Source organism: Apostichopus japonicus, chromosome 7 (genome assembly GCF_037975245.1).
Source record: "Apostichopus japonicus isolate 1M-3 chromosome 7, ASM3797524v1, whole genome shotgun sequence".
Lineage (NCBI taxonomy): Eukaryota > Metazoa > Echinodermata > Holothuroidea > Aspidochirotida > Stichopodidae > Apostichopus > Apostichopus japonicus.
This window is the reverse complement of record NC_092567.1, coordinates 21999788-22013275: the sequence shown is the minus strand read 5'-3', so window position 1 is coordinate 22013275 and position 13488 is coordinate 21999788. Positions and strand designations below refer to the sequence as shown.

Genomic DNA, 13488 nt, shown 5'->3' with positions numbered 1-13488 from the left:
TTTAATTATATATATAATTATAATACAGAGAATAGAAAACTTGAATAGTTCCGATCGTCATAGCTTCTTCCACTGCTTAGTTATAATTTACTAAAATTTGTTTCTGAAATGTTGGGTTGGACAACTATCTTTTAAAATCATCGACTTCACCCGTAATATTAAAAATCTTGACAAAACAGGTTATCTGACAATTTTTTTATATTTAGAAACATTATATTCATCACAAATATGAAATAACAGTTTTATCTCTCTTTGGAAACTTACTTTATCAGTTTTTCTTGCTTTTCCTTGAGAAACTCGACGGTGTAATCGTCCGGACCCATTTCCTCGTATAGATCCGGCAGTGGCCAGGGATTATAGTTGTGGAGCCGGGACTTGAAGAGTGTTTTATCTTCTACATGCATCTCAATGACTTCTTTACCGAGAACACTGTCACCAAGGAAACGAGATTATGTCATGAGAAATCCATATTCTTTAGTCACAACAGATTTAAGAAAAACAAGTATTTACAACAGATATAAACAATGTTCTAAAGAGTACTTCATAGAAAACAACTTTGTCTTGAGTTCTTCATTCGTTGCTCATTAATTTTGTTTTTTTCATTTTTTATGTTGCATTGTTGGTTTTATTTATCATATTAATCATAACTAATTCATCTGGAAATGAAATGATCTGAAACCGAGAAGAGGGAACGATACCTTGCATGTCCATTCAGCTTTCGTTTCTTGTGCCGGATGAGCTCCTCTGTGTCGTAACTTGTACCCTTCAGTTCCTGGTACAAGTCATGAATGCTCCAGGGATTACTTTCGTCAATTTTAGATGTAAAGAGTGTTTTTTCATCTTGCTTGTTTTCCAGAAGGTCTGTTTTCCTGTTAAGCAAAAGAAATAAAAAATAAAGAATTGGAAAGCCTTCAAAATTGAAACAATTGCTGGCAATGACTGCAATACCATCGTCGTCTTCAGATTAAAAGACTGCCTATCGATTGGCCCAATTGCAGAGTTCAATATTTCTTAAGCCAGCCACTCATCTAGCAGCATATTGACTGACAAATGATGGAACTAACAGTAAGAAAGACATGAAAAATTATTTAAAAAAATATATATATATGGCGTTTACAAATTGACATAAGTCTGCAACGTGAACGAAGTGCACAATAGATTAACTAGTGATGCAGTATTTTTCAACAATGCTTGGAAGTTGGATCCACAATGGCAAGTTTATTAAAGCAAAATAAAACAATAAGAAACATTATGCCTTCATCCAGATACACTGCCGACCCACAATGGGAGGTCATTTGCATACAAATAGTCCAGCTAAAAACAAAATCCAAAGGGAAGGAAAGAGGTTAGATTCTTCCCCTCCCCCCTCCCCCCTACTTACCTTCTTTCTCTTTTTTTTTACCTGAAAATCATGGACAACATTTAGTTTTTGTTATCAGAACTGTTCAAATGCTTTAATGTGAAATGATACTTGTTGACTCATCAATACAAACAATGTTAAGAAATTTAGGGATACCATGAAGGTCAGTCCATGTTATAGGATACTGCATAAATTTGCATAAATTTGAAAAAATGCATCTGAAAGGATCTACCATAATTACAAATTAAGTAAAAAAAATAGCTTACTTTTCCTCATAATTTGCTCTCAACTTAGCCATTTCTTCAAGTTGGGTTTCAAGCATTTCGTCTACTTCTTTACAATTTTCTGTGGAAGAAGAGAAGAATAAAAAATACAAAACTGACTTTCTGAAAATTTATTCAAATTTCATAGGATAATGTGCAAAATTATTAGGATGCATTAAAGTTTCATTTTCTTATGAAACAATACAACATTTCAAGTCCAAATTTCTGCAAACTCTGCAAATGACCACACCTCTTTCTCTGTCTAAAACCCATGCTTGGTCAGGTCACCTGCAAAATAATTTCCCCATGTACGGGTTTTTGAAACTGGGCAGTTTGGCATTGCACACTGCACAAACGTCTACCAGTATAGAAAAACATGACATGTTCAGTGATCCGACAACCTCACCATCCTATATGTTACACTAGTTAAGGGTGAGGTTTGCAATTAACTGGTAATGAGCCTTAAATACCCAGTCAGTGGCCACAAAGAATTCTCTTTGGATTCTTCACTCTTTTGTGAAGAAGGCTTAATGTTCCACAATAAACATATTGAGGTATTAAATGAATGAAATCCTTTCTTTTAGTCAAATAAAATGGATTATTTGTTCCTGGGACTGAAAAATACAGTACTGTCAAGTTTCTCCATGTCTTTAGCCATCTTCTTATAATCGTCGCTGAGCTTTCCCATCGAGCCATCTTTCCTGTACTTGTTTAGCGCCTCCTCAACTGCGCCATGCAACATCCTGAGGTGCTTGTTCCAACACTCGTCACCTTTAATGATTGTTCCCTGGCCTGAATGTTCTCAGAATGTACATCTATAACCAAACCATATAACAGAGGAGAAAATTATGTAGGTTGTTGAAATATTCACGCAAAATTACATTAAGTGCAAGAATGGACAGGTAAGCGATTGATCAGAAATGCGAAAATGCAAAGAGGTTTCGATGACATAAAATACTGAATGTTTTGAAACTAAATTTACCTCAAGATAAAAACCAACACATTTCTAATTGTTGCTGTCTGTTGGCCACAAATGACCTTTGACCTCACCTACACATAATAAGTAAGTTTTTTTTTACTCATAGTACAAATGAGAGCCACAGTAAATTAACTTCTTTAGGTTGCGGTTTCATACATGCATTTGTAGAAGTCAATAGCCAAAAGCAACGTATAAAGTATGATATCCCTCCATATTCCTATTCTTGAGATACTACTGTACTAAGGCCCTAAGGGCAGGCCTACCGCATTTTCACATTTACACTCTGCATACTTCAAATGACATCTGAACTCCATAGGTCTATTGCTTAATACATATACACATTTCGCGTAACTAATATTTGGTGGAACCTGTAGTGGCTAGGGTACTTGTATTGTTTGGAAGTTACTGACAATGTATTCAGTTGGCTAGCCTAGGGGCAGGCCATTGATAACTTATCGTACAGCCTAAGCGTATTTACTAACGTTACACTTTACAATATAGCCGTTTGTGGATCCTTTGTGATTTTCAAGTACAACAAAACATGGCTTAAAGCGCCAAAAAAGTGGCAAAACATTTGGTTTTCTCACTTTGTGCTTGAGAACGGATATCCGCAAGTGACCTTCGCTTTGTGCCTACACTATGCCGTCTTCTTTGATAATTTCCAGATTCGGTATATACGGTGTGTACGAACGTACATACACATCACTGTGACATACACATACTATCGAATCGTATCAATTTTATGGGACGCAAAAAGGGCAGGGTCGGGAATAAAACTAACTAGCTAGCCTTATGCTTTAGTTGAAATCTTTCGAATAATCCATACTAAAAGGAATTGCTTTGTTTTTGAGGAGTTTGTAATGAGCATTTTATCTTCATATATGTCCATGCTTCAAAACAGCCTGGAAATTCACAAACAGGAAACTCTTATTTTCACTTTAATTACGTCATATCATGTCATAAGACCGGTGCATCGGTTTAGCGTCAGTTCGTGCTTCACAACAATACCTTACGTAGGCTGGGTAAGTGAACATAATAACACTCAGAAAGAGCTTTTTATGAAGAATTCCCGGCTCTCATGTAAGGCACCAATTTCTAGAAGGATCAGTAAGTAGTTTTAATAGATGCATTCCAACTGCAAAGCGAACACATAGTCTAACGTCTTACAAAGTTCCAGATGAACTTTCCATGCAAAAGCGCACTCTAGTCTATATTCTAGTAATACTATTACTAAATACTAGTGCTTAGCCTAATCATATATTCAAAGCTGCACAAAAGGCTAAATAGGCTATCATGTCAAAGTTGGCAAGAAATTTTCTGTTCGGATTAGACATTAAATCCTTGCCCGAAAGCCTGGACATAATGTTTAATATCACGATTAACAATGCATAGCCTAGCACAACGTTCAAAAGTGTTTAGAAGACTGCATACTGTTTACATTTCGTGGAACCAGTATCAATTATAATTTTCGTGTGTTACACCTACTACAAATGACGGAAACAAAAGCCTACGGTTGCAGAAGACAAACTTTTTGGGTTTACGTGTCTTAATTGTACAGCATGAATAGCTGTATATGATGTTATATCCACAACCAAATGTAATTATAACAACTTAACCTGATTTCAATTCCTATATGGCTAAACATCTTGAAAATTAGAAATTCAAACAATTATGTTAACTTTATACAGAGAAGAATTTATTCCATATCGCATTCCAAAATGCTTCGCAAAAGTGGTCACATTGCTAAGGACAAACTAAAACGATTGACAGTGAATGACCGAATGACAGTTGACTTTGTACAGGGTTAATGGGTTAATAATCATTGTTGAATGACAGCTAATGACACCGAATGACAACTAGGGCCGTGGTGAGAAGAGAAAAACTGGCGCAAATTTTCTCCTTTTCCAGTCCCTTTTGCACCCCCCCCCTAAAAAAAAAAAAATTCATAGAAATGTCCAATATAAGGACTCTTCCTGAAATTTTTAGCCGTTTCAAGATTACAGTATTGTTAGTTTCTAACATTTAATATCGGGAATGACGTTAAATTTACTTTCTAAAATCAGACTTACAATTTCGCTTACTATAACGTGCGTTTGTATCTTGTCCGTACTTTACTAGACCTGTAAGCCACGCACTTCGCATCCACTCAGTTTGAGTGGCTTTAATATACCCACAAATCTGTACTGTGATATCCAGTTGAAGCAAATGTCTGTGCTGACATTCACTGTTATTCGTTTTAGTCAACGCAAGTTTTTAGTGTGTACAACATATTGTCATTTGTTATGTGTAATGAATTGTCATTCGTTTTAGTAACACCCGGCCATTGCTATATAACTACAATGATGTGTTGCAGCGGTTTCACTCATTATAACGAAAGCATTTAGTTAGAGACAAAATTCAGAGCCTTACAAAAGTGCTACGGTACAAAATATTTGAATGCTTAGATTATTCCCTGATCAATGTATAATTGATGAGTCAGAAATTTTAGGAGAGGACTGTTTGAAAGTTACTTTCAGTATGTTGACATTTAGACCAGAAATGATTACCGTTACGTTTCAATGAATTAGTGTTCTTTGCAAAGCGATTGCTGTCAGAACCAAAAAAAAACAATCTTTACTCGTTTTACAGTAATAATTTATGACTCAAGATGGAGGGTTGTAGAGGATTGTGTCTGGTTCTCCTGCCCATTGCCTTAGCCATCCTGGGACCAATAATGCTTGTTACTAGCTACACTATAGCAGTCTTACATGGAGATGTTGCCAAACTATTCCCATACATCAGGTAATCATTAATTAGTTTTTAACTCAACACCATTCCTTAGTTTAATATGTATTATTTGTACATATAAATTTGTAGTCATATGTGTTTTTAATAAATGTTCTGTTTCTTCATTTTGTGCGTATTTGGATTTGCAGATTTATTTTTTATACATATCACCCTTTAAAGTTGAAAGATCACTTGCTTGATTAAAATTGATATTTAAAAGTACTTAGGTAAGTTTCCATCTGCTGTAGCATGTGATACACTGACATTGAGAAACTTGGATGTCCAATTAATGACCGGGAATTCAAAGTGGGAGTCACCAAAATGTATTGGAGTGAAGAAATTGAATGAAGAAAGCATATTCAGATATTTGTGCAATACAAGGGCATTACTAGACGGTCAGGAATAATGCAAAATAAAACTTAATGTGCATGGTTAACTTAATGAATCATGAAACCGTAACTATGTCATACTATAGCAAATGAGAGAAAACGTTGTTTTGAAAGAACTTTCTTCTATGTTTGTTTGGTATAGTGATACAGGAGGAGATGCCCCAGAAAGCTGCATTTTTGGCCAATTTTTGAATATGATTTCATTGATAAGTAAGTACATAGTTAAATATTCTCACCAAGCACATTTTATGCTAAGTGCTTTTATCTAACAATCCTCCATCTATTTACAATACGATTTTCTGTTGCATTACCGATACCATATCCCCTTAGGCCCCCCCCACCCCCTTTCCCACCATCTTCTCACAACCCATCACCATGGCTCACAATACAGTTTTTGTAGGAAAGTCATATATCAAGGTTTCAATTAACTTTGAACTTGAATTAAATGATGACCATGCATCTTTGGACAGCTACTGCAAAAAGGCTTTGAGAAAATAGCCTAATCAACATTTGTAGAACAATTTATCGGATCTGCTTTTGATTTGTTTTAATCTGCGTGTAATGTTAATGAATTATGTCTATTAATAATTGTTTTTTTTCCCCGTTGTATCTTACTTGCAGTGTTTGTGGGAGTAATGCTAAGGTACAAGCAGGTGGACTCCATGGTTATAACATTAGGACTGCACAGACTGAACGGTTTGACAGTGTTTCTTGGTTGCCTCTGTGCCCTAGGTGGAAGCCTAGTGGCTAATTTTCAGGTATGTTTTGACTTATATATATATATATATATATAAATATATATATATATATATATATATATATATACATATGAGAAATTTGAGAAATTTTTGATTTTTGTAGGTGCTCAGATGCCAAATGCTGGCACTTGTGTAACTGTTAAAGCACACACACTAGTTTTGCTAACAATTTACATTTTTAAATTTTTTTTTGGTGAAATATATTGTAGGAATGTCGGGATTTAAGATGAAAATAGTGCTAGGCGGGAATCACGATTTTTAAGACAGTGCTGGGCGGTAATTTTTAGTGCTGGGCGGGGCCGCCCAGTGCCGACCAGCGTTGGCACATCCCTATATATATATATATATATATATATATATATATATATATATATACAAACCTTTCAAGGAAGCATAATCAGAAAGAAGTACTGTAAATACAGCCTTCTCTCTTTGTCTTTTCTCTATCAGCCAAACTGGGGGAGGGGGGAGGGGGGAGAGGAATTCCAGTTGTGCTTGGCCATAATTAGATTTGATATTGTCCAGTTTAAATTCCATCTTTCTGACATTTGCTGCTGTTTATATTTGCTTGTTTGTGTGTATGTGTGTGTCTGTCACACTGTCCATTTATGATATTTCTTTCCCACCATTTTCAGGACACTCACGTTATGGAGGTCCACTATCTTGGTGCTTTGCTATTGTTTGGGTTTGGAATCGTATATTGCTTTGCTCATACATACATCTCATACAAAATAAACCGACTTCACCTGAATGAAAGATGGGCCTGTCATCTCCGCTTGGCCCTGACGACTCTCGCAGCTGTTTCGTTTGTGTCATGTATCCTTTTGTCATCAGTCGAAAGTAAACCAAAAGCATCATGCATTTCCTATAAAGTTCGGTAAAAGGTTAGGAGGGTCAAATATTTTGATCCAAGCAAGAATCTAGCTTCTTCCAAAAGCAAAACCGACGTTTTATATTCTTTTTGAATTATCAGTATCAGAATGAATTCCATAACACAGACAATGTGATTTGGTGGTAAAGATGTTTAGCCAATTTACACCATGTGTACAGCCTAATGGGTTCACTGTTAGTCTAATAATTCTAGTCTTTGTGTAATAACTCTCCTGATGCTGAAGTCGTTGATTAATTACATTTTAAAGCAGCATAATACAGTTCAATTGATTTTTTTTTTAAATTTGCCTACTATAACCTGTTATTATTCATTCATATAATACTCAATTGGTGTAAACATCTCTGTAGGAGCCTTGAAACTTGAGTTAGATCTGTATCAGAATGAACTCCATTACACCATTGAACACAAATTTACATCATGTGTGTAGCCTAATGGGTTCACTGTTTAATAAGTCTAGTCTTTGTGTAAAAACTCACCAGTCGTTGATTAATTACATTTTAAAGCACCATAATACAGTCCGATCAAATTTTTTGGCTGAAATTTGCCTAATTTAACCTGTTATTATTCATTCATATAATACTCAATTGGTGTAAACATATCTGTAGGAGCCTTGAAACTTGAGTTAGATCAGTTTTGCCAATCTTGTTTTGAAGGATGCTCAATGTGATTGGTTGGATTGATCTTTGATTCAATTACCATTGATTTAATCCACAAACACAAAAGTATGTTTGATTCAAACGATTCCACATTCAGTGTATACCTCTCCATCTAATACACAAATGAGCAGAGAGGCTGTATGCAAAATTTCTGCAACCAGAGAGGAGGATTTCAAAAACCCACTGTTCATGCGACCTGCGTAACGTCATATGATATCGGAGCAATATTTTTCTCCAACCATATATCAACCTGCGACAAATATATATATATAATATGATACATGTTATGGAGATTTTGCATAACGGGCCTACCTTTGATAGGATACTCTGATATAACAGATGGACAATATGCTTGTAGCACTTCAATATCCATATTAATATATTAAATATTCCTTCCCGGGTCATGGAAAAAGCGACATCTTTAAGTATTGATGAACTTGGTACAGAATTACACTGCGGCCAGAGGTCGATTCCGTTTCTCCCATATTCTAGTTGAACACGTTACCACGACCCTTAACGTTCCCTTCTGATAGTTACTCCGATATTTAATATATTTCCTTAGTTTTCACATCTACGTAGGTCTTGTAGGTTCACATTTTGCAGAAGCCGGATGGAACAAACACCATGTCCATAAGTCTTACTATTACTGGGGACCTGAAGATGGGGTAAGTCCATTAGTGTTACCATGGAGATGAGTTTGAGGTGGGGGAAGGTGGGAGAGGGAAATACCAGCTGCCAACATGTCTTTCAGGAAGATAAGGAAAATAAACAATTTTTATCATCTCAAAAAAATTGAGGTAAATATTCAACAAAAAACAAGATGCAGTTATAAGAGTTACGTAAAAATTAAATGTTGGCTAATTAATCTTAGCGATGCTATTTATACAATTGTTTTCCCCAAACACAAAGGTGAATTTTCTCCACGTTCCCAACGGGGGTGAAAAGCATATTAGCTGCACACTTCTGATAGCAATTTATAAATCACCTCTTAGCTGGGAGGTTGGCATATAGAATTTGGAGGATATGTTAGATTGCTCTCAAAAATTTAATTGGAGGAGCTAGAAGGTGACCAAAGCAGCAGCACAGAATAGGTCAGATTCGGACAGACAGTGTTATGGCCTTATGCGACTACATGTGCAGAGAGAATCAAGGGGGGGGGGGGGGGGTTGAAAGCCTGGAAGACTCCTGGTACAAACCAGGAGAGTTGGCAGGTCTGGGAAACCTTTAATTGTTTTCACATGTTGACTAGGAGTATTAGCTCAGTGGTTAACACCGGTGCCTTTCAATCATAAGGTCTTGAGTTCGAGTCACTCCAAGATTAATGTATGTCGTCTGGTTACAGAGTTGTTGACAATTCATAATCACGGACGTTAAATATGAATGTAAGAGCTTGGCTTTGGTCAGCTTGCAGCTTTGATAATGATGGCTTCTTCACGAGTTCCTGCTTGACGTAGGAACTAAAATACATACAAATACATACATACATACTTAACTTGCGGAACATGATGTCCTCTCCTTTCTCTTGTATCTCTCATTTGACATTTTTTTAGAATCAACTGACTGACAAATTACCACAAATTCTCTCCCTCTTTTTTTCCTTTCATGACAGGGGTACACAGCTCACCTCGTAAGTACTTTCTCCGAGTGGGTCATGAGTGTCGCCCTCATGGGATTCTTCGTTACTTACATACCCGACTTTTTACACATAGACCTTGTACTAGAACTACGATTCTTTCAAAGGGTTTGAGAGTATCCTACATCTTTAGATGACAGCGTCAAAAAGGGTTCTTCTAGCGCCAAGGAAAAGGAACCATCATTAAATTTATGTCTGGTATTTTTTTTATATATTTTATCTTATTTTATCAAAATTTTTGTATATTTTGTTTTTGAATTTTGAAAGACAAAGGTTGAAAAGAGCCTATTGCTATGATGCAGGTAGGAATCTACAACAACGATGATCTAGTTTAAGAATTAATAACTTTAGGATAAATAATCAAGCTTTTTTGTTGTTGATGGATTGTTATATCAGGAAGCTGTAGCCTTCAGGGTAATATTAAGTACTCCTTGCCTTTACATCGGCTGTCTTTTAAATCTCACTAAATGTTATATGTATTATACATACCTAGATAGGAATATGTATTATTAATATCACCAACTATGCATCCTACCTCCAAAAATAATTCTATGCTTTCAGAACAAGTATCAACCAACTTTATACCATACAACACATCATATGTACCAGATGTATCTGGCACTAGCCTAACTTGCATACAAAATTCGGGGCTAAAGTCGTTATTGTCAGGAAGTGACTCTTCTGATTTCGTACTCAATTCGCTATTTTGGAAGAGTTACTACAAGTTCTGTGTAAGTTTATTATGTTGTAATGCACAGAAACTAGTGCGCCTTTTTGAAAGTTTTATTAGGGGTATGCTAGTCAGTGACATTGGAAGTGAATGGGGTGGGGGGGGTAGAGGGGTGGGGGGTAGAAGCCCTTGGGTTTGGATCCCTTACCCAGAAGAACTTTATGTTTTTTTTATGTAATCAACTGGCAATTTAAGCAGGCAATATTTTACATCTTGTAATGTTTTTAGTATAACTAATTCATGTGTATTATTTTCCCATAGCTTTAGATATTCTCCCCTAAGATGCTTCAAGTGGTTTGTTTTTTGCATGAAATAGGCTGAAAATTTGCTGAAATAGAGACTCTGTATCTATTCCGTCTTTTTAACATTTTCCTTTGAAACAATCATCATTCAGTTTTAACTTTTGGACTTTCTGAATATTTAAATATTTATCTTAAATATTTGCTTCTAGAGACTGTCAACATATATTTAAAGAAAGCAGGAAAAATAAAAATGTTGAAATTGAAATACAAAATCAAGAATAATGTGCCAGGGGTACAGGGAAGGGGATAAGGGGTATTTCATCCCCTGCCCACACCCCACCCCACCCCCTCCCCAATCAATTGTTTAAAAGGAAGAAAGGAATATCCAAAAATGCTGCGTTAGCTTCCAGAGGTTTGTGCAATGGACAATTGATTAAGGCTGCTGATAGGACAATTAATTTACTTGTGAATGTGCATTTACTCTCAACTTTTGGGAAGGGATGAGAGGGCGTAGTTATATTCCTCTCTGACCCTATTTCTGGTACTGTAGAGGGGTAACCCTCACTTAACATTTGACTGTAATGACTTTTTAATGTTATATTCTACTTGCCTTGACTGATTTATTATAATTAACTTGCATACTTTTAAATAAAATTAAAACAGTCACTTCATACTTACATTTAACTTATTTGACTTTCTTGACTGATCATCAATTCATTCAAATTTACCCAAATAATTTTTGCACTCATTGTTGCCTGCATTACACCCTTAAAATGAAAATAATGAAACTATAATAAAAAAAATAAATAAACGAAACTATAATAAAATGTACTCTGGCTCTTAACAATGCATATGTCTACTCTGTACAATATTTTGCCCAACCTGTTTCTACTTTGGAATGAGGCTTTTTAATGGTGGGGGGGGGGGGGGAGAGTCAGAGGGGGTTCAGTAAATTGGATAATCAAATTACCTGTGCTTGAATAATTGGATTTTACAACATTTATATTAATGCTTTTACTCGCCAGTATTTATTATGAAGTACCTGTGTTGCCATTTCATTTAGTTTTTCATTTTGCTAGGCTGAGGCTAATTAGTATTAAATTTTTTATCTTGTTTTCCCCTATTTTTGGGCTTTTCGTCAATAATAGTCTTCAAGTTTGATAAAGAACAGCTTTTTTAGGTTAACATGATCTTTAACTTGACACTTTGATGAAAAATATTGGTTTAGAAAATTATTTTTTGTTAACCTCCATCAATAAGTTAATTCTTATCTTTGGTTTTCATTGTATTTTCTGATCTTAGAACAGGATTCATAGCATAGGCTTAGCTCAGGCTGATCGAGACAGTGTTTCAGTTTTTTGTTTAAACTTTGTTTATAACCCATAGTTCATTTTATTTGCCATCAAACTTTTATGAGGTTCTGTTGCAGACAAAGTGTTGCACTGCTATTGGAATGTGCATGTTTTAAGAGGAAAGTAGTATTGAGTAAATCATTTTTTGTTAACCTCCATCAATAAGTTAATTCTTATCTTCGTTTTTCATGGTATTTTCTGATCTTAAAACAGGATTCATAGCATAGGCTTAACTCAGGCTGAACGAGACAGTTTTTGATTTTTTTTTTAAAACTTTGTTTATAACCCATAGTTAACTATATTTGCAATCAAGCTTTTATGAGGTTCTGTTGCAGAAAAAGTGTTGCACTGCGATTGGAATGTGCATGTTTTAAAGAGGAAAGTAGTATTGAGTATTTAAAGGAAAAATACCCAAATTTGCATAAAAGTTGAGACAACACTGATGATCTTTTAGAATTCTTATTCTGCCATTAAGTATTAAAATTAATTAAAACTGACAACAAAGTTTGTTACTCCTGGTTTTGATGGAGAGAAATAGTTCACTGAACTTTTTATCCTTGCCTCAAATTCTTCACAGCTGTTTTAACTCATAGTCATAAGTAACTTCATGGAATCATGTGACGTATATCCATTTGAAATATGATTTTGAAAATGTTCTGCAAATTTTTTAAAATTTTTTTATTGATAAGTAATGTCATAGAATGCCACTAACCTTTTGTGTGCAAGCACTTGTTTTGAAATCCAGACCGAGGACTTCAACAAAAGGAATTCCTAGTCCTCAAGATGTCATTTGAAAAGAATCAATCCAACATACTCCTCAGAAGCCTATTGTTAAGGGGTTTTGTTCAGGTTAGGGTACAAGCATATCGAACAATGGAAAAAACAAACAATGGGGTCCTCGGTCTGAATGTAAATAAAACTACTGTATGTGTTTATGTGTTTGTCATCACACAGAAATTTTAGTAAGATCAAATTTTGCATATATTTAGGGATCAAATTTTGTATTACTAACCTTTGCCATGTTTCGTGATATCGAATTAATATTATTGAAAATTATATTATTGTTAATAATGTTTACCTTTACAGGTTGAGAAAAATAAATCTGCTGTTTTTTTGGGCATTTGTTATTTTATTTGAATCCTTGTTATTATTTTGATTTCTAGTGTATTGATTTTATATCATCCATATTCACTGGTGTAAAAGACAGGGACAGAGGGGTGCCGTCCCTTTAACCTCAACCATAAAACCTCTTCTCCCTCAAAATCTCTCAGGGTAAAGCTTCCTTTTTTGTTTGTTCAGGATTTAAAGTGTCAAGAGGCTGCCATTTTGTCATAGTGCCACCACTGCCACCAGGAGGTGAAACCCACTTTCCCTTGCCATTTTTTTATGGTGCCAAAAAAAAGGGGTTGGCACTAAAATAAGGATGGACAGGGACATAGGCAATCAGCTCAGTGATCTGACCAGCAGC

At 35.3% G+C, this 13488-nt stretch overlaps 2 protein-coding genes across 4 annotated transcripts in view; one reads left to right on the top strand and one right to left on the bottom strand.

The window, feature by feature from the left end:
* LOC139969747 (histone-lysine N-methyltransferase SETDB1-B-like) overlaps positions 1 to 3332 on the bottom strand; it is a 28263-nt gene extending 24931 nt beyond the window's left edge. For both annotated transcript variants that reach the window (XM_071974964.1, XM_071974963.1), the window contains exons 1-5: positions 3190 to 3332; positions 2254 to 2438; positions 1627 to 1705; positions 699 to 869; positions 265 to 429 (exon numbers count right to left, since the gene is read on the bottom strand). In XM_071974964.1, coding sequence (XP_071831065.1) covers positions 265 to 429; positions 699 to 869; positions 1627 to 1705; positions 2254 to 2365 — 527 coding nt within the window. In that variant the 5' untranslated portion in view covers positions 2366 to 2438; positions 3190 to 3332. The remainder of the gene's footprint in view (positions 1 to 264; positions 430 to 698; positions 870 to 1626; positions 1706 to 2253; positions 2439 to 3189) is intronic.
* A 155-nt stretch (positions 3333 to 3487) lies between these two features.
* LOC139969751 (DNA damage-regulated autophagy modulator protein 2-like) lies at positions 3488 to 13147 on the top strand. 2 transcript variants are annotated; one of them, XM_071974970.1, is made up of 7 exons: positions 3488 to 3624; positions 5231 to 5383; positions 5900 to 5967; positions 6379 to 6515; positions 7151 to 7331; positions 8643 to 8728; positions 9673 to 13147. In XM_071974970.1, exons 2-7 carry the CDS (start codon positions 5250 to 5252, stop codon positions 9808 to 9810), a joined length of 744 nt encoding a protein of 247 aa, XP_071831071.1. In that variant the 5' UTR covers positions 3488 to 3624; positions 5231 to 5249; the 3' UTR covers positions 9811 to 13147. The 2 variants fall into 2 exon arrangements, with proteins under 2 accessions (XP_071831071.1, XP_071831070.1); XM_071974969.1 differs by having other exon boundaries at positions 3559 to 3709.
* The last annotated feature ends 341 nt before the right edge of the window (positions 13148 to 13488 follow it).